Source organism: Sprattus sprattus (assembly GCF_963457725.1).
Source record: "Sprattus sprattus genome assembly, chromosome: 11".
Lineage (NCBI taxonomy): Eukaryota > Metazoa > Chordata > Actinopteri > Clupeiformes > Clupeidae > Sprattus > Sprattus sprattus.
The window spans coordinates 17,434,738-17,456,632 of record NC_137909.1 but is presented as its reverse complement, the minus strand read 5'-3'; the positions used below and the strand labels follow the sequence as shown (position 1 = coordinate 17,456,632).

At 41.4% G+C, this 21,895-nt stretch overlaps 1 protein-coding gene across 1 annotated transcript; it reads right to left on the bottom strand.

Moving 5' to 3' along the window:
* Positions 1-1,133: 1,133 nt before the first annotated feature.
* On the bottom strand, positions 1,134-16,336 carry wdr36 (WD repeat domain 36). Its single transcript, XM_080847937.1, has 23 exons — positions 16,079-16,336; positions 15,640-15,667; positions 15,416-15,516; positions 15,181-15,298; positions 14,818-14,950; positions 13,991-14,045; positions 13,630-13,762; positions 13,129-13,304; positions 12,434-12,554; positions 12,255-12,320; positions 12,074-12,157; positions 11,459-11,613; positions 10,497-10,611; positions 10,205-10,370; positions 9,518-9,626; positions 9,306-9,385; positions 5,785-5,892; positions 5,140-5,237; positions 4,612-4,757; positions 3,905-4,021; positions 3,175-3,256; positions 2,606-2,793; positions 1,134-1,595 (listed from the first exon to the last, which is right to left on the bottom strand). Exons 1-23 carry the CDS (start codon positions 16,232-16,234, stop codon positions 1,446-1,448), a joined length of 2,685 nt encoding a protein of 894 aa, XP_080704063.1. The 5' UTR covers positions 16,235-16,336; the 3' UTR covers positions 1,134-1,445.
* Positions 16,337-21,895: the final 5,559 nt, after the last annotated feature.

Below are 21,895 nucleotides of genomic sequence, written 5' to 3'. Positions count from 1 at the left end.
CCCAGAATCATGCTGGTTTAATTCTGCTCTCCTGAGGCAGAGCTCACAGCTTGAAGTTTGCAGCCTCAATGCTGGCCTGTGCCATTGCTAAACCAACTACATTCAAATAGGTTAGGCCCGTTAATTTAAGATGTAGGCAATCTGTAAGGTTCCTGCTGGTATGCTCAATGTCAAAGCAATGAGCTGCTTGACCAAAACATAGCCTGCCTTGTATGACGTAAATGAGACCATCTATGCATTGACATGGAGTAAGCACACAAGTTGAAGTGTAAATTTACATTAAGCAATTGTGACAGTGTTTCAGTCGTTAACACAACCAGCACTACCACAGAGACCATGTTGAGAAGTACTTTCCACTGTACAACAAGGCTTTTACAGTGGTTTTAGGTCACCCAAGTTTTAGAGTGACAGTGCAGCAGAAGTGTAGGAGCTTTTAGTTTGCCACTCCAGGGACTCCACAAACAATGCACAGGCATTCTGACTGTCTCTAGTCTGCTGCCTGGGCTTTCTCAGCCCACACAGGGGAACTATATGCATCAGTAAAAAAAAAAAAAATAATAATGTTTTAACTCTGTATTGATGTACCACTGTATTAGTTTGTTAACAATTAAGATATACCGATCAATTGTTTCATCCGGTTTAAAAAAAAAAAAAAAAACCTCTCAGCTGTATTTTGCTACCTCTGTGAAGCACATTGTAACATGGATTTTGAAAAGGGCTCTATAAATAATGGTTATTATTATTATCAGCAACACCAGCAATTTGGGAATCCAGCAAAGGACTGAATGAACTCATTAGCGCCATGACCAAATATATCTGTCATTGCAATTATACATCCTGACACTGTGACTGAAAGACTTGATACTGGCATATGGTATGATATGATATGACTATCATAGTGAGAGTAGGCACCCATATTTCATGACAGTATGTCAAAGACACAAACTTTCATTATCGCCTAGTCAGAGGATGAAAGCACATATATTATGCACCCCATATATATACATATATTATGCATAATTTATAGTAAAGAAAAATAATTCTATGTTGAAAGGAAAACAGAGAAGTATTTGAAAAATAAATTGACATCATACACAGGCCAATTACCATTCAATATTTATATTACACAGTTGACACACAAAAAAAATGCCCTGATACAAAAATGAGGACTGCAAACAAGCACCTCTTGCAGTTAAAATGCATGTAGCAGGGAGCATATGTGAGGGGGCAGGGGGTGATGGTGGCATGTGCTCGTGTGTGTGTGTGTGTGTGTGTGTGTGTTTGTGTGACTGAGAGCGTCTCCCTGTGTGTGAGTGGGCATATTTGTCAATGTGAGTATCTCCTTATGTGTGTGTGTGTGTGTGTGTGTGTGTGTGTGTGTGTGTGTGTGTGTGTGTGTGTGTGTGTGTGTGTGTGTGTGTGTGTGTGTGTGCGCGCGCATGTGCTTAGAGTAAGGCACTCTTCATGTACTGCAGCAGACAGAGGCTCTGGTTGAGCTGAGTCTGTGTGTGGCTCCAAGTCTCTTCCAGCTTCTGCGAGACCTTCGCCGCCTCCTGCATCAGCGTGGGTTCCGCAGACAGCATGCGGAGGTGCAGCTGCACAAAACAACAAAACAAACAAAAACACCATGTTAGCCGCCACCACCGTAATAAACTGTGAGGCATGAGTCATAATGCATTCATGTTCTGGTGGCCTGACTTCTGTGTGGAACACCTGATCTCCACAGACAAGGAGGGAGTGCCAGTAGATCAGTAAGACTGACAGGCTTTTGTTTTCATATTTTTGTTGGAGGGGGAAAAATCCTGTTTGCCGACCACACGAAGAGTCACCCTGACACATGTATCGCTGTCAGAACACTGTAAAACACTGAATTGGATTTTACATTAACATTCATTCAAATCAATCCATCAATCAGACAACCAATAAATCACCACCACCACCACTCACCAATCAATCAATCAATCAATAAATATGTAATTCACTGAATATTAACTGTTGTTAATGTTACATGCGAGAAAAAAATTGTCATTACTATTTTATACAGTTTAATTTTGGGTAATTTAAGGGGCTCCAGATAATCCAGAACTCCCACAATGGTCGGTGATGGACAAAACCTCTTTATACAATTCAATTCGAGTCCCATCATACGGTTGTCTCTGCTGCCACCTGCTGTACACTGCTGTCACAACAGGGTTTTTGGGGCGGTGCAACTAACAGTGGGGAATCACTTAGGACCCCTCAACTGAGTGATGGTTCTTTGGTCACAAATCTTTCAAATGCTGCAATTCGGTGAAATACTGTCATTTCTACTGCCAACCCAGCAGTAACAAGAAAGAATTAAGAACCTCTTAAGGCTAAAGAGTGCACTTTAGAAGCAAATGAGCAAAACATAGAAGACCAAAGATCGACAGAGTCAATGGACATTTAAGATAGCAATATCTTAAAAACGTTGCTTTCTGGTCTGATGCAATGACATGCAATACATTACAAAATTTGCGTTGCTTTGTCTTATAATTACTCCAGATCCATTTGCTCTAAATAATAGCAGTCCTCTGACTAAAACGGGTACTCGTTGGTGAGGTTCTGTGTTAGTACAGTACATTACCTTGAGGAAGAGGGCCAGGTAGGCCTGGGCGAGATCAAAGTCCTTCCTGGAGTCCAGCATGCTGCTGATCAGCCTGAGGAAAGCCCTCAGGGCGTCCACGTCACCGCCCATGTCAGGGGCCAGGCTGCGCAGCTCCGTGTCGATGGCCGAGGGGCCCATCTCCATCAGAAGATGCAGGGGCCCGTCATCTGGGAGAACAAGTCAAATAAAAAAATATGAATTACAGTGTGATGGCTCTCAGGTTTTTTCATGAGGAAGACGGAGGAACATCAGAGTGTGAGGATCCTTTGTGCCACTGAGCATTTGCTATAACTGAGATTAGTTTCGTAAATAGGGCTAGAGGCAATGACCATGGGACTTCTTGCTAGTGTTTTTCCAGTGTTTCTCCATGACAGTTTGTCAGTTTAATCCTGCGCTCAAGGCAATTGTATGACATTTTACTCTGTGTACACTGGAAGTCAACCTGAAATGATTATAGCCAGGGATCTACCATCAGCACATATACAATTTAAGTGAGAAATGGACAATGGATAAGAATTGTTGGAAAAACTTGGCTTGGAGTGACTTACAGTTGTTGCTAACCAAAGCCTCCTCCAAGTGCACGTAGAATGGGGACTTCTGGGCCAAAACCCCAAAATTAAAGACTTTGGACTGTGAAAAGAACAACGTATTATCAGCAAATCACCCAAAATTAATGAAAAGTCTGAGACCATTAACATGGCAACCAAGCCATTTAAAAAAAACAATTGTTAACAGTTGTAAATCACAATTTTAGCGCCTGTTCTAAGCAAACACTGTCGGTGTACCTAAAGACTGCACACGTTTATTTGAGGGCATTTCTTCACACTGCTTTTTCAGTGCAAACTTTTCAGCTACTACAATTAACAAAAAAAAAAAAAAATTAATAATTAAAAAATTAATACATTAAAATGCATAAACGATTAGTCCTTCATACTATGAACTAATAACTACTGCCCAGGTACTACAATTAACAAAAGTAATAATAATAAAAACAATAATAAATAACATGTACATACAGGGTTAAAACTGTGGTGCTATTAACTAATTACTACTGCCCTTGGCTGAGCATCGGGGGATGTCGTGAAATGTCTACTCTACACAAGCCTCAGTGTGTGTGTGTGTGTGTGTGTGTGTGTGTGTGTGTGTGTGTGTGTGTGTGTGTGTGTGTGTGTGTGTGTGTGTGTGTGTGTGTGTGTGTGTGTGTGTGTGTGTGTGCGTGTGTGTGCGCGTGCGCGTGTGCGTGTGCGTGTGCGTGTGTGTGTGCGGGGGAGGGCTCACCTGTTCTTCCTGAGGGGTCCCGGGGAGAGCAAACTGGGGCACTAGGCCAGGGATGGTAGGAATGAAGAAAGGCGCCGCCTTGGGCACCTTGGGAGGCTCCTTGGGCTTGTTCCTTTTCTGTGAAAGTATTATTATCCACACACTCATTAGCTCAGCGACACTAGTCCACATTCATCTGGCAGTGAATATTATTCAACACACATAATGAAAAGAGGTGAAGCAGCTTCACAGATGCTTTTAAAAACTGGTGTTAACATACAGAAATAATGACAAATTAGCAGAGGATAGAACACGCCAGGTAGGTCTGGCCATTTCACTGAGTTTTGAGCACATTCAGTTTAGCCCAGAAAGTATCCATTGTCAGGGAGTAAAGTTAACAGACTCAGGAGAGGATGCTAAGGTAGTGTTGGGCTGGGGCATATGTTTTGTGTGAGGTGAGGTGAGGTTTTATTGACAGTTCATTGAGAAGTAGCTACTTGGTGGTTCACATTCAGTTTGATGAGCTGTGCTTGGCGCCACTGCTGGCTGTGTAGAGATAGAGAGAGAGAGAGTGTCTCCATCTGACACCTTGTGTTTTTCAGAACAAGTGTGATCACACAACACACACACACACACACACACACACACACACACACACACACACACACACACACACACACACACACACACACACACACACACACACACTAAAAGAAAGAGAGAGAGACCTTGATGATGTCAAGATGGAGCAGATTCTTCCAGCGGGAGTCAGGCAGCAGGGAGAGGGTGATGAGGTGCTGGTCGAGCTGCGCTGGAGAGACATACTCGGCCAACTCCGAGCTGTCCATCTCCTCCTCTTCCTCATCTTCGTCGTCTACGCACCAAAACACAGATGTCCTCATCATGCCAAACATAACCTGTTATCTGCCCTGGCAATATAACTGCGTTGAAGCTAGCTAGTTGAACATACAATATTAACAATCTCTGCAAAAAGTTGATGTAAAATGGCAACATTTCTAAGAGACACAGTCTTGTGGTGACAAACTAATAATTCAGTTGCTGATTTATCATTATCTAACCAACTTGAACAAAGTTAATTATATTTAATGTAGATAAACGCCTGGCAAATCACAAAGAAATTTGAAATGAAACTTTCACACATGATGTCTTCACAGACTTCACTGTGCCCCTGTAAGGCCCATAATAGTCACCTGCACAACCAAAGATAACATTGTTAATTGTGTCTCGTGACCTACCGTGACTGGGGCAAGTTCCAGGCAGCATGACAACCATGGGCTCATAGTCTGCAGGTAGGGGGCGCAGTGACACCACACTGCACAAGGTATTGTTTGACCTGCATCAAAATGAACAACCACAAAATGTATATATGAGCTCTGTAGAGACACTTTGCTCCAGTCTTTTGAAGTTCAGCTGCTATTTACACCAGTTTCTAATTTAACATAGCAACAGGTAACTTGGGGGAATCAATTTGAGAATGCAATATTTGAATAAAGGCTTAAAACTATCACTAATGACTTTAACAACACAGCTTACTTTCTCCCACACCATTGTTTTCTTGCTATGTAATTAACAATCAGAGCTTTTAACTGGAGTGTTTTTTCCTTCTAGTAAACACTACACCCTCTCAGCCTACTCAAATTCCAGCTTGTCACTTCCAGTTGTTTGTTTGAAAGGTGATGGGTCAATCTGAAGCTCAGCATTCTATACGACTGTGGCGGAGTGGAGTCAGTACGGAACAGTATGTGCTCTGACTGCCATACTAACAAGCCTGGCTCTTTGGCGTTTGGGTCATAGTCCTGGTTTCAAGGCCAGGTGGGGAGGCTGCTCTCTCCTTTCGCTACAATGTCTCTGTCCCATCCCCTGCGTTGACGAGTTCTCACCATAAGAAGATCCCCAGGCTGTCGACGTGAGAGGATGCCAGGAAATTTCCAGTCGGGGACATGGTGAGGCTGACTGCGGCCGCGTCAACCAAGAAGCAGTCCACTAAACTGAAGAGAGAGAGAGAGAGAGAGAGAGTACGAGATGGAGAAGAGAGAGATAAACAAACAGAGATAGAGGAGCGAGAGGGAGAGCCACAACTAAATTTAACCACAACTTCATCAAAGGGCCCAACTGGGGGATTCCACCGCCAGAGAGCGAGAGAGAGAGAACTCCCTGATAAGCCTGATGATGAAGCCCTTAATCATAATGCCCTTATAGCCCTGTACATGAAGCCCTTAATCAGAAGTGATTTCTTTCCTCTTGCAGTGTCTGGATATTGCTCAAGAAAAAAAAGGTCATCGAGATTGGGAGGAAAACCTTGTACAATATGAAAAATAACATCAAAGCAAGGGGCATCACGCTGTAGGAAATGGTCAGGAAATTAGCTCCTCCGACCTCTCCATGATGAGAAAGCAAAATCTCACGATCACGATAAAAAAAACCACATCAAACACACCACCTGATCAGTATTTCGCTCATACGTGTGACATATGTGTAACACACGTGGGCGGCCGTGAGGAAGGAGTAGCAGGATGTGAGGAACACGAGGTTAACCCACACACTCACAGACTCATCGTCTCATCTAGACAACACACCTGCCATAGGAGTGGTTGTCTATATGGAACCAAATAAAAGCAGGCAGAGATAGTATAATAATTCAGTAGTAATTCAATTATTGGCACACCTTAATTTAATGTTTTGTGCAGCCTCCCTTTGCCAAGATAACAGCTCTGAGTCTTCTCCTATAATGCGTGATGAGGTTGGTGAACACATGGCACGGGATCTGAGACCATTCCTACATGCAGTATCTCTCCAGATCCTTCAGATTCTGAGGTCAACGTTTGTAGACTCAGCTTCAGCTCATCCCAGAGATTTTCTATGGGGTTTAGGTTGGGGGACTGTGATGGCCATGGCAAAATCTTTATTCTGCGGTCGGTGAACCATTTTTGTGTTGATTTTGAGGTGTGCTTTGGATCATTGTCCTGCTGGAAGGTCCAACCACAGCCCATTTATAGCTTACTGGAGGGGGCTGTTAGGTTTTCATTTAATATCTGCTGGTATTTGATGGAGTCAAAGATACCATGTATCCTAACAAGATGTCGAGGGCCTTTGGAGGAAAAACAGCCCCACAACATCAAAGATCCGTCACCATACTTCATATTGGGTATGGGGTGCTCTTCTGTATGGCTATCTTTCTGTCAACGCCAAACCCACCTTTGATGTTTGTTGCCCAAAAGCTTTATTTTGGTCTCATCTGACCATATAACCCGGCCCCACTGAAAGTCTGACTGACTTTGGCAAACTGTAGGCGCTTTAGTTTGTTGTGAATTGACAGCAGAGGCTTTTTCTGGCAACCCTCCAAAACAACCTGTGGTGATGTAGGTGGTGTCTGATGGTAGTTTTGGAGACTTTCTGACCCCAAGACTCAACTAACCTCTACAATTCTCCAGCTTTGATCCTTGGAGATTATTTTGCCAGTCGAACCATTCTACTCACGGTGCGTGGAGTCAATTTACAGATCGGTCCTTTTCCAGTCTGATTCCTTACATCTCCTGTCGCTTTAAACTTCTTAATTATTTCCATGATAGTGGAAAAGGGTATTTTCAAGTGTTTAGAGATTATCTTGTGTCCATTTCTTGATTTGTGCAGCTCAACAACTTTCCGTCACAGATCACACTGTTTTCTTGGGTCTTTCCCATAGTGATGAATGACTAATGGAATTTGGCCTGTGTTACCTCATATTTGTACGCCAGTGGAACAGGAAGTCATGGTTGACCTCTAGGAGTTCCTTATCAAACCGGTGAACTTGTGAACCAGAAGAATAATAAATCAGGTAAAAGTCAACCCACACATCACCTCTAAAGAGTTTCTCTCTGGCAGCATCTGGGGTAAATGTACATGGGTCTACAATCAGACGAAAATGGTTGGTATTGATCGTGTGTGGGTTGACTTTTACCTGATTTCTTCTTCTTCTGGTGCTTCTTGGTGATGGTCTTGATGGGCGTCCACTTCTAGGTAGAGATGCGGTCATGTTGAATGCCCTCCATTTCTAAATTATTTGTCTTGGATGGATGGATGGAGCTGGAATCTTTTGGATATGGTCTTTCCCAAGACTGATGGGCTGTCAGAACCTTCTTCCTGAAGTTCTCTGATATCTCGTTTCCTCTCGGCATTGCTGATCTGTGTGGGTACACCTTGGCACTACAGTAGTTTGGTTGGATTCCTCTCTCCTTTAATCTGTGTTGCCAAACCCTTTTCCTAACAATGTCTCAGTTGATTGGTTTGCTTAATTGACTTATTAAGCACCCAAATATGTTTCACCAAATCTGTTACCTGCTTGACTTTACCAATGCAGCTGGGGATTCACTTACTTTTGAAAATACACTAATTCCATGTTTCATGTAGTTTTTTGGCTACTCAAACAATTCCCTCAAACAATTACATGCAAATGATAAACATAAACCTGACATTTCATCTATGGAAAATTGGTGATGAAAAAAAATGAAAAATCATGGTAAAACAACAGAAAACTCTTAAGTGCTCAAGGGGTTCACATACTTTCAAGTGGCACTGTATACTGTATATGCCTGTTCGGTGTTAAGTTACATCTAACACTTACATATACTGTATATGACTGTTTGATTCTACGTTACATCTCACACTTACATATACTGTATATGACTGTTTGATGTACCAGTACATCTGTCTCCCTTTTATCTAATGCTTATGCGCACACAAACAAACCCACCAAACACTTACATATACTGATATGACTGTTTGATGTAACGTCATGCAGCAGGAACCCGCAGGCCATTTTGGGGCCTCCAACATCTTTGTATATGTTTTGGGGCCTCCAACATCTTTGTATATGTTTTGGGGCCTCCAACATCTTTGTATATGTTTTGGGGCCTCCAACATCTTTGTATATGTTTTGGGGGAGACATAAGGACCTACTCTGGGATAGATACTGCCCTGAAACTGCTGGGTGGGGCTTGAGGTGATAGTGAGGTTATTTCTCCGCCCCTCCCCCCATCTCTCTTTCGCTCACCTCCTGTCATTACACTGCTGTCCTATCAATAAGGCTCACGAAGTCCCAAAATAAACAGTTCATTACCTGTTTGTTTACAAGTACAAACACTCTTTCGAGGTGGAAAACATTTGAATGAAAACTCAATAATCTCTGTGTGGATTTTTTAAGGACGATTTTTTATCCAGAATAGAAGCATTTAAAAAATTGCCCCGACAACTTCTTTAAATTTGCTCTACCACCCAAGCAACTCATACTCTGAGGGTTTTGTACCTGCCACCCTGTGGTCTTACGAGCAGTGCAATATCTATCACTGCTACACTTGAGGTAGATCATATCTTGACAGTAAAACTAATTTAGCTACATTGAGAAGCGCACACACACAGCCCTTACCAGCCAGAGGGGAGGTCCCAGGTTCGAATGGTGCAGTCCATGGAGGATGTTATCAACCAGCGACCATCAGGGCTATAGGTCTGCCAAGAGAGGCAAGAGATGGGGAAAGTCCTTAGTATCCAAACAGAACAACTTCAAGAAAGAAAGAAAGAAAGAAAGAAAGATAAGAGATGTAAAACGAGAAAAAGTGCAAGAGACAGAGTTGGAGCTACCATGTCATTGATCTGCCCACGATGGCCTGAGTACTTGCGGACGATTCTTCTGGTCTCGATGTCCAGGACGTTGATGGTGAAGTCGTCCAAGGCCATGGCCAGCATTCCGCTGGGGAGTGCAGCATTGTTAGCATAAGGAACTCACAACCGTACATGGGCTTAAAGGCAGAGTCTGCAATTCGTATTTGGCGAAAGGTTTTTGATGTTTGAACTCAACAGCCAATCATATTACACCCCTTCCTTCCCTGCTCTTGAAAAAACTTGATTCGAACTGTCGGTCCGAGCCACTATGTGTGTTTCTCATTTCGGAGCCAGAACTGTGTATAAACAGTACAGTTGTTCTGAGTGCACAGACAGAACAGACATCTAGAGGACCGTGAGGAGCTATTTGCTGAATTTCACAAAAATGAATGGGTATAGTATTAGGGACTCTGCCTTTAATTTAGAAATCTTTCACACTGATGAACTTGACTCTCAACAATGCAGTATTGATTTTAAAAAATACACAAGGGAAAAGGTCCAAGGAGCTGATTCTAGTCACAAGAGAACCGTTTCAGGGCTTCATTTATTTATGTTTTTAAAAAAAGTCCAAAAATGTGCTCTACCACCAAAGCAACCAATACTGTGGGGATTACGTGGCACCATTAAACAAAAAATAAAAATAAAAATAAATAACTTCCTGATTACCTCTCCCTGTGCAGAAGGGTGGCAGCCGGAGAGGCCTCTAGGCTCTGCGTCTGGAGAAGTTCCAGGCTCTTGAACTTCCATATCTTCAGGAGGCGGTCAGCTCCAGCACTGATGGTCAGCTGGTTGAGCCCGTCAATAGCCACACCACGCACCGGGCCGGCGTGAGCTAGAGAACAGAAATGAAGCTGCAAATAAATCCAGGTAGGCATAGGGACAGGCACGGGGACACAATTTCACAGGTCAGTTTCACAGTCGCAGCATTAAGGCCCAGATAGGCTGTTTAGACACCAACCTTTGTCTTTTCCATATTGACCTCGGTGGAGGCTAGACTGCAGATTGTACATGTCAATGTGCCCAGTAGAGACAGCCACCACTACAAAGTTCCCACATGAGGAAATATCTACAGCCTGCAGAGAGAAAAAGGGGAGAGCGAGAGAGAGAGAGACATTGGGAAAAAAACAGAGTGAGAGAGACCAAAAGACTAGAACTATGACAATGTTAAACTATGACAGAAACTACCAGAATATAAAACTGATAAATGTCACACAAAGGCGTATTGCGCTGTGTAACCTCACACCATGTAGGGAAAAGCGGGGTAAGTTGTTACACATGTAAGTTGTCACACTGGTTATTTCTCCTTAACTAGGGGCACAAAACTAAAATAGCTACACGGTGTGAAACAACCCCCTGAGTAGACATTTTGTTTACCATAGTCAAGGCCACCCGGAACTGAGCGTAGCACATACAAGTTTCCCCAAAACAAACCAGATAATAACTTATTCCACAGAAATACAGCAACCATGTCGTCTTTTCAGCTTTCAAGGCCCTACGTTGTTACCATCCTTACCTCCTGGGGGTGTGTTGGGTTAAGGAGCTAGGTTATAGCTTGCTAACTGCCACACCATCAACTACAAAACATCAAGTGCCTGACTTTTACTAAACTTCCCAACTTGGCTTCTGAATCCTTTAGTTGAGATCGCCTTTGCTGCCCTCAGACTTCTGTGGTTTACCCTTGTTTTATTTCAGGCTCTGGCTAATTCTATCTTTTTAGCTTGCTTTTCCTCATTGGGTCATAAGCAGTGATTGAAGACGGCTACATAAAGTACTAAGCTGGATAAAATATTCAGTAGGGATTTCAGCGTATATGCAGGTGGCCTGCTGTTCCAGTAAAATAAAAGTCATCAGGCAGCAACGGCAGCAGCACAGAATGGTTCCAGAGAACAGACCCAAAGCGGTCATGGAGGCGGTACTGACCGTAGCGTGCACATTTAGGGCCCGGTTGTGGTTGAAGCGGTCCGGCTCCAGTTTGTATGCTCCCATGGATCCCTTCTGGTAGTTCCAAGTGGTGGCAACGAGGAGGCTACTGTGGCACGCCACTATGCCGTCCCAGTCGCTCTGCCGAGCGCACTCTGCAATAGATTTTATATACCCAAATAAGCATATATGTCAAGACTTTGAAAGAAAGAAAGAAAGAAAGTAAAAAACAGGCTTGAGTAAAGGAAAGATTTAAAAAAAAAATGTTCCCCACCTCAAATTTGTATTTATTTTTAAATCAATATGATGGAAAAATGGGCGTATTTTGTATAAAGGGCGTAAATTGTGTATTTACAAACTTCGCGGTAATTATAGAGGAAGTTGGGGGGTTTCATAAAAATATTCAGAACTAACTATAATTTTACTTATGGGGACAGATATGAAGCCCTCACATTGAGACAGACCTTGAGAAACCCCTGGTTGATTTGACATGGAATAACCTCTACACCAAAACACATCTGTGCATTTGAGATGCCGGTAAAGTCCACTGTGATACCCATGCTCTCCATACAGTAGTTATACAAAGCTAATATGGTAAAGATAAACATAGTGTACCTGAAGCAAATGTTGTGATGGCCGGCAGTTTCGCTGTGTCATATTTCAAGCCTTTCTTTTTGGCTTTCTTCTTATTGAGAGATCCTGTTCAAATACCCCAATGAAAAGTGCCAGGTAAAGAATTAGGACTATCTTATCCATTTTCATATTCAACTGAGAGCACAATGTCCAGAATTCTTACCATGGCCCAAACTCTTATTGAGGCGCTCATGAACGATAGAGAAGGACTGAAGTGTGCCATCTTGACCTTGAGGGGGAAACCATAAACACATTCACGCAACTAATATTATCCTGTGCATGGTGACAGAACAATCACATTGTTAGCTCTTCAGAGTAGACTTCAGTTAGCAGTCAGCCTACCTGCACTGAGAATTGTTTGGCCATTGTGACCGTGGTGAAGGATCTTGGTTGGCGGGGCGCTGTGTCCAAGGCGGCAGCGGAGCAGACGACCCTCAGCTCCCGGAGTATCAAACATCCACACCTGCCAACATAACAGGTTCCATTTAATTTCCTGAACTCTAGCAAGGTAGCTAATTAACACTACCTAACTAATAGACAATAGGCTAGCCTTGCCTTACAGCACAGTTGCCATTGGTCAAAGCCATCTTGTTTGCCAACCGTTATATTTCTAAGACATATTAGGCAGCATAGCGTTGTTAAAGCTGCTAACATTTATATGGGCCTACGGACTAGTGGGAATGACCGGTGTTTTTTTTTTTTACCTCTTCTTCATATGGCCATGCAGAACAAAACTGAATTTAAAAACTAGTTACCCACAAAAACATTCAGAATGTTCCCAATCTTCAAAGGTGCAGTTTGTGATTCTAATCCAATAGACTTTTTGTCAAGTTGCAAATGCTCCTTACAGTCCTCTAGCTCCAAAATCTCTGCTGTTGGTACGGCCTTCTGGAGAACTAACATAGCGGCTCATATTGAGTCATTATCAATACATACAATTGATTGTTGAGATTTGAGGTCAACAACCAACCTTTTGCCAAAATCACAGACTGCACCTTTAAGCATTTCTTGTCAGACTTCAAATGTAAGACACCAACCCTGATAGCGTTGTCTGCGCCATTGGTGATGAGGAGGGGTTCACTGAGGAGGAAGGTCAAACCGGCAATGGCTGTGTCGTGGACATCTCTCATCTGACCAATCAGCTTCTTTTCTTCCAGATCCCACAATCCAATGTGGCCGACAGGACTTCCAGCAGCCATAATTGGGTGCCCATCTACAAGACATCATAATATATCTTTTTTGAGTTATGTATGAGGTATTGATTATTTGATAATTAATAACACAGTTATAACATTTATGATACAATATTTGGATAATATAGGAATACCTACACACCCTCTTTACCTGACAACTAATGAAAACCATGTCTTCTACACTCTGTCCTATGTATACATCATGTTAAAATGTACAATGGTCAGCTGGAGAACTGGCAACTGCACAACTGAGAATTTTGTATCTACTCAGCTGTCGAATAGACAGTCACCAAGATCTTACTCTTTCGTTAAAAAATATCCAAGCCCAAAAGAACATGCCAGTACCCGTCCTGAAGCTCAGGGACGTGATTGGTCCCCAGTCCTGTTGGAACTTCATCAGTGTCTCGTCAAACTTGATGTTATGAATGATCACCTGTCCAGATGCCAGGCCCACACCTACGACGTCTACAGCAGGGGTCTGACAGAGACAGATAAGAACATTGTAAAAATATATACTTTACTGTATACATCATAAAAGATGGTAGGAGCCAAAACAAATTGCATGGATGGATGGATGGAAAGGGCATATTTATCTGTGATGTGCTAAAAAAAATGCATGTATGAAAAAAGAAAGATGACATCGTACACCTTCCTTAGACAGACCAGATTCCATGCCTATTATGACTCTGTTCCCTATTCAACTCACCTGCTGAAGGACTGTTACTGCAGAAGTCCAACCAGGAAATGTGTAAAGAAGCGTACTGAAAAAACAAAGATGCCGATTAAAACTTGCAGTTAAAGCAGTGACATCTCATGGTCCACTTAACACTTGCTGTGGCCTCAGCTTTTACATTAACCCAGCACTATGACGATTTAGTTATATACTCATACTTCTGTATTGCAAGATTGTTCTCCTGTGTGTGTGTGTGTGTGTGTGTGTGTGTGTGTGTGTGTGTGTGTGTGTGTGTGTGTGTGTGTGTGTGTGTGTGTGAGTATCTGTTTGTGCCATGTGTATTGTACAAGCCACCACCAGGGCATAATATCATAGAATTATAGAATAAAGGAACAATCCTCCCTTGCACCTTAGCAGACATCCCCTTCTTGCTCCAGATGTGTAGAATAAACAACACATATCTACCATTGGGGGCAACCCTCTGATCTAGCTTTTCCGTTGCCCCCCCCCCCCCCACACACACACACACTATTCCCCTTTTCCCTGCCTGTACCTGGAACACACCTACTACCCCCATGGCTGCCCAATTACCAAACTGTATCCTCCCATTGCTGACTGGTATTAAAACTAGAACACTGCAATGTACTTTAGTGTCTTTCCCGCTTCCATGTTGATATTGGAATTGACTCCCTGCAGAAACACGCTGGAATAAACCTCAGAGAAAGCTTTGATTTGGACAATTGTCCAAAGTTTGTCCGCTGCAGATTCTATCAACTATATCCGACAGTCCATGCTTTGGAACTCAGAAAAACTGCAGACTTCTATCTTACACCATTACTGCTGAACACAGTGTGACTTACTTGGACTTAATGTTCCAGAGTTGAAGACCCCCCTGGCTGCTACCAAACAGTATTTTATTCAGGTAGGTAGTGGGGTGCATCACAGCAGACACTTCAAATGATGCTTTGTCGAATGATAACTGCAAATACTCCTCTGTTAATAGTAATAATAATTTTTAAAAAAGAGATGAAAATCAGTTAATAATGTGTTTGGGTTTTTTGAATTAAGGTAAATGATAAATATTGGGACATAAATATTCCCAAGCAACAGTCATGACCACTACCTTGGCATTCGTGGGTAAATGCTAAGAACTATGTTTATTTTGTGGTGTCTGTGGAATGTCTTATGATCTTTGGGGAGCTTTGATGCATAATGCGACTTGCCTTCAGCTTCCACCTCCCAGATGATGACCATATTCTCCCTATCCACAGAGATGAGATGGTCTCCAAAAGGCAACAGAAGGTGAACATCTCCTCTGTGGCCAGAATATGTGTGCACAACCTGTCAAGTGCCACGACAAACATTCAAATATTAATTCACAATGCTATTCTCTCTCACAATGATATTTCAGATAGCCTTAATTGAAATTGAAATAATTTGTGGGTCAGAACCAATCACCTCTTTGTTCCTTGCGAAGGCCACAATTGTTTTGCCATGTGCAGCGAACACAAGCATCCGATCAGCAGCCAAACAAGATATATCTTCTGATAGGGCATTACCTGATTAACAAACAACATGCACAAGTTACAGACACCATCCCAAATGAATGCTCCGTACCTAAGGGTGGGCTTCAGAATTGCAATACAATAATGACGTGTAACAAGGCAGTAGCGTGTACTTACTGACTGCAACTATGCCAAGTTTCTTAACCTGAAATAGTAAGGACAGAGATAAATTCAAAATGTATGGGCATAGAACTATTGTCAGGCTAACTTTGTGTGCTTTTTGATGTAGAAGTCAGAGGAAGCCTACAGTCTGGTCACTTGATCTGATATCTGATATAAGAATGTCATAATTGTCGGCAAACAATGGTCAATTTCTAAAACAACACAGTATGTTTGTGTTAATAGACTTTCTCGGTATTCGTATCCTAAACTAGTCTAGTGTATTTAAACCTTGTTGAGGTTGTTCATAAAAACACGAACTTCTTGGCATGCCCGGTTGCTAGCAAACTCACTGTTGCCTGGTTGGCTGGACATTTAAGAGGACCTGTTGTCATTAAAATAATATTCTTTTCTCACGGGCTAGAAAAGGCTGAAATACACGTTATTTCCCACTTACGTTGTATGTGTGAAAACATTTCCCCACAGCTGTAACAACGTAGAACTCCCGATGTTTCTTGTGGTAGCGTACCACGTGTGGAAGATGGTTTGAATATAGTCCAAGAGCCCTGAATCCAGAAAATATCACACTTGCTTTTTTACCACCAACAGACATTTTGTATTTGTTGGGATTGAGCTTCAGTGAAAAAACACTTTTATATTTTATAATGCAAGCAATGAAACCATCACATTTCCGCCCTATTAGAAATGAGCTGGTATGGTTCAACGCTGTGTACACATCTGTGTGTTATGCTTAATTCTGTCCGGAGAGGAACGGAGCTAAGCAGTCGTTCCAGTTAGCAGAAAATTCCACATTGGGTGAAGTTGACTTTTCCCTCCGATGCGGAAACTGGGCGAAAATGTATTGCCGCTATCTGAAGGGAGAAGTTTACCGTTTACCGTCAGCAACAACAGCAATAATAATAATGCAATGATGATGATGTCTAGTTTAATACGTTACTTGCCCGATGGAGACATGAGGGTGAAAACTAAAGCTAAATAGTAACAGGTGTTTTTTATAAACTCATGCCCTGCAGCTTATAGATGATATATTCATGTTTCTGAACTATATTGTAGTCGGTTCAAAACAGCGTGGCTTGCTGAGTTAGTATGGAATTTCGGTATATGCGCACGCTCTTCTTAAAGGAAAGGTTTTCCCTCATGTCTCCATCGGGCAAGTAACGTATTAAACTAGAGACACGTTTGTGGAATTATTGCAGTAATCTCCCTCTGTGCCATTCTGTCTCCCTCTGAGCAATCTTGTGTCTCCTACCCTTCATTTTGCACAATTGCCAACTGCGCGGACCGCAACAGATAACAAAAATGCGGTGCGCGACCAGCCGAAGTGCGCGACCAGCCGAAATGACACCAATGCGCATCAAGCGCCAGTGGAAATGGCTCATTTTAAAGGGGTCAACTGTGCGAAACGCCATAAATTCCATATATTATAATTACCCTTATTACCCTGTGTGTAATGCTGATGATGCCAAAAGGATGATGTATACTGTAGGCCTATATATAATATATAACTGAAAAACATTTACAAACAAAGGCAAAACAAATGTAACGTTAATTGTTCGTTTAGTTGTAATTTATTTTGTGGCGTGTATTAGCCTATCCGACCAGCTAATCTATAGGGGAAACCTCACCCAAAAGGCTATGCTATTTGAATAGTTTTTTTTTATTCTGTTCTACTCGATCCATGTTGATCTTCAGTATGGTTTTGTCATTCATGTGAAAAGATCATTCAACGTATAAAAGTACCTTAACAGTTGTTTGTTAGTTTTCTACATTACATTTAATCTTACAGTCTGCACATCAGTGACTGTGGCATGGCTCAATAAACAGTAGCCTATAATCAAACTGGAAACAAACAGGGGTTTATATAGCCTAGATTCATCAGGGAACACAATAAAGGTCCCATTAGTGCATTTCCCCTTAACTTACATAACATGAGTTTATTGACACAATAGGAATACACATTAGTAATATAAAATAATACAATAACAATTGATGAGAACACAACTCAACAGTTTTTATTCACCTATACCTGAATTTCAGACTCAAATGTTGTATCATGTTTACTTCCTCAATACAATAAATGACATTAAAGAACTAAAATATGATTGGAATGGTGCATTACTAACAATCCCTGGGCCTGTTTGTTGATGACAATAAATAAAACAGGATGCTTAACCCTTTTTTAGTCAATGTGTAGCGTTTGTCTTTCATTAAGTTATTTGTTGGCAATTTGGTTTAGCAGACACACAGAGATGGAGCATCAACTTGTTTACTTAATGTAGGCCTAAAAGTGGGTGCCCGAGTTCAGAATGACGCTAGACCAGTGGTGTGGTCCTTGGAGAAGTGGGTTTACTCTTATTTATTTTTAAGCAGCCCATACAGCACAGGATAAACACTCTGTTTTGAGAAGTGGGTATACTCAATGCTGACTGAAAAATAAGTGGGTATACTCCGTATACCTGCGTATACCCTGGACTACACCACTGCGCTAGACCAATGAAAAGGGATGTCAGGTGTATGTGCAGAGACAGCATTTCATTTTTCTGACCAAATCTAGAAAATAATAATTTATTGACCACATAACACACACATGTATTCTATCATCACATTCAAATTTTAAAGACAGCAGTTCTCTTATAGAACTCATGCGAAGAATTATTTGTTTTATACAAAATGATCAGTTGTCTAATGCAATCGTTGCCTAATTTATAGTGCATCTCCTGGTGATGTGGGTCATCGTCTTGGCTAAGGCTGTTGTCGGCTGTGTTAACCACAAGTTTCACGCAACACCATCATCAGGAGGGCAGCAGGGTTATTATACATCACGATTCAGAGCCGCTGTAAAATTTTTTGAAATAAATAAGCACCAACAATCCATAAAGAGATTGATCTCCTGTTCGTCCTTGGGTTTGTTCTTTGGTTTGTCCTTTCGCATCCTGCTGTTACAGGGCGCATTTTTCTGGACATAAAAAAAAAAATTGTTTTGTTTATTAGTGTATATTTCAAAGGGGTAGGCCTAGCATTTACTAATTTCTGTAAATGAAATGTATCACAAATATTACTGAATACTTCCAAATTGCCTACCTTCATTACATGTATGAGTTGCTGTTTTATACTTCTCAGCTCACTCTCTCTCTCTCTCTCTTTCGACTCGTTCTCTTTCGACTCTCTTTTTGGCGACTTTTTTATGATTTGAAAAATACAGGTATCACTGACATTTGCTCTACTGCAGCCCACTCCACTTTTATCCTTCAGCCACTGGAAAACAATCATGAATGCCATTGATAACAGATTTGTTTATAAATAGGCTATGATAAAAATGCATAGAGTGCAATGCAAACGTGAGGAGAGACTAAGTAAGCAATGGATAGCAACCGAGAATTACAGAGGGTTTAGCAGCAACACTTTAATTATAACGTATTACTCACGTCCACCAAAGGCCTGACCACATAATGAGATTCGTTTTGCATTGCGATTAAGCACTCAATTTCTGACTGGTTTGTCAAAACGCTGCTAGGTGAGGTCAAATGAAATGCAATGAGCAGGCTCAAGTAACCTGAAAGAGACAAAGTAAAACGTATACCAAATCAAATAGTGAAACAGTTTGTTTCAATAAAGAAAACTCAAAATAAATTAAAACCATTCAATCAAAATCATTTTTACCTGTTAAGTGTAGGAAAGCCATCTTGGAGACTAGCAAGTACCCAGCTTTGAAAATCAAGCATCTTATATACCTTGGGTTCTACTCATTAGTCGATTAAATTGACTCACACACACAGATGCAGGGATTAAAGCATTCCGGCATCGTGCCGGATTTCCGGCGTGCGGCGTTTGGCTGGCTGCGGAAAAAAAGTCTAATATAATTTTTATTTTTTTTGTTAAACACACGTCTCGATATCACCATTACTTTCGAGTTTATGAGTTCGTCTGCCAATGATATGAAAGGAGCACAACTTTCAGGTGTCAAAATAACATTATTAGCCAATCAGAAGTAGATTGGGGCGGGTCTTGTGAAAATGTGCTTTCAGCAACGGCTTTTCTATATCGCTCTGCCCTATGCTACGTAGAGACCAAAGTAGAGATACTGTCACACCGAAGCAGAGTAAATTCAAGAATCCTTGGGATGATGCCCTCCTTGTTGATAAAGGATTGAAAAATAAATGGCGCTGGGCATGGATAGAAGAGATGGGGAAGGACGGTAAGCCTTTTGGTAGCCGCTGTAAGAAGTTAAGAGAAGCAGGTCTCTTGTGCTCAAGAAAGCTTCTGTATGCAACTAGCGGGGAAAAGTGCTTCCACTACATGAGTTTAGACCCCGCTCATAGAGCAGCTGTTCGCGCTATCCAACACACAACGCTTTTACAACCACATCTGATGTACCGGCATCAATAACTGACCGTTAATGTGCCCTGAAAATAACCGTATGTACGTTCATCGCAGAACACAATCTGTCTTCCAGGCTCGCCCAACCCCTGTTGAATTTATGCCAAAAAAATCGCTGAAGTCAAAATTGCTTTGACTAAACTGTCAATATCCAATCAGCATGCCAGCTATTTTAACACACGGCATAACACCAGAGTCCAAAAGACGTATTTCGGAAAAGCTAAAAAACGGCATGTTTTTCTTAAATGTCGACGAAGCCACCAACAACAACATAGACAATGTCCTCGTTCGTTTTTTGGATGAAGACGACAATGCAGTAAAAACGTAACACTTGCCAGGCAGGAACATGAATATAGCCAATGCCTCAGCACTTACTGTATGCTAGAATAAAATATGTATATTTTAATTTACAATTATTTATTTTGAACAAAGTAATTATGGAAATGCTGCAATATAAATCCACAGTAGGCCTATTATCTACACTGTTGCACTTTAACGGTTTAAAAAGTAGATCACTGTCCTTTTTCGTATATCCTCAATGAAATGGTTGCAAATCTTCTTCCACTGACTGAATTTCACATACCCTTATAACATGTCAATTTATGATTGTAGGTCATCTTGAAATCTTCCAAGGACAAAGCTTAGCAGCAAAACTTGATATCAAGAGAAATCTATGTGTTAATACCATATTGTAGTGAGGTGGAGTACTATTGCTGACCTTCTTGGGATTTCAAAAGTCCCACCATGATCTGCCATCATTCATTTCTAAATGTTTTTTTATGGAGACAGATTTGTCTCAAAATTATTCGTGCGCGCACACACCTTATTCGTACACGCACACACCGTAATCCACACGTATGCTATGTTTTGCAAGTTCAAAGTCAAAATTTGTGACTTGTAAATCGGGATTTGCAAGGGCAAAGACTACATTTGTGACTTGTACATTGGGATTTTCACACAGGTGCAATGTTTTTGCTTGTGTGAAGTGTTGAATCTGCATGTGTGGATCATCCAACACGCGCATGAACCCCTGGTTCCGCTTGGGTAATTTTGAGACATTCTTCTCGCGTTTCCCCCAAGTTTCACAAGTTCACAGGACAAAATCCACACAAGCAAAGGACTCAATCTACGCGCAATATGTGTGACTTGTAAATTGGGGTTTACACAAAGGTGTAATGTTTTATTCAAATGTTTGTAAACTTGCAAATTAAATCATGCAATTTGTAAAATATGGGCATAGATTTGTCTCAAAAATAACTGCAAATGCACAGAGGGTAATCTGCAAATATGCCTTGAGTTGTACACGTGTTTTGCAATCCACAAATACAAATTTCCGATTTGTAACTTGTGTATTGGTTTTTACAAATATATGTGTATTTGTAAATATATAATTTTACATTTGTGAAACAAAAAGACATTTGTGAAACTGAAAATTATGTTTGTGAATCGTGTCTCAGCATGTCTCAGCATTTGTGGATCAACAATCACATGTTCGTATTTTTGAGACAATCGTTCCGCAATTTTGAGACATTCTTTCCACTAACTCGTAACTCGTAATCTCGTGATTCACGAGCACCATCCAGCAGATGGCGCTGTTGTTCACTGATATATCTTTAGCTCTACTTTAGTGGGCCTTCATTTCTTCATTTCTGCGGGAAAACCTTCGAAATCATGGCCGGACAAGAAGAGCAGCCACCTTCCTGTGTGAGTACAAAGAATTTTCCAACGAATTTTCCTTGTCTTGTATTAAGATACATCTAGTATCATTATTAATCAATCAATCTTACATATTTCAGTAGAGGTGGTGTCTAGATAACGTTAAGTCTTCTATTATGTTGTGCTTCGAGACCAACATTTGAATCGCTAACGCTTGGGT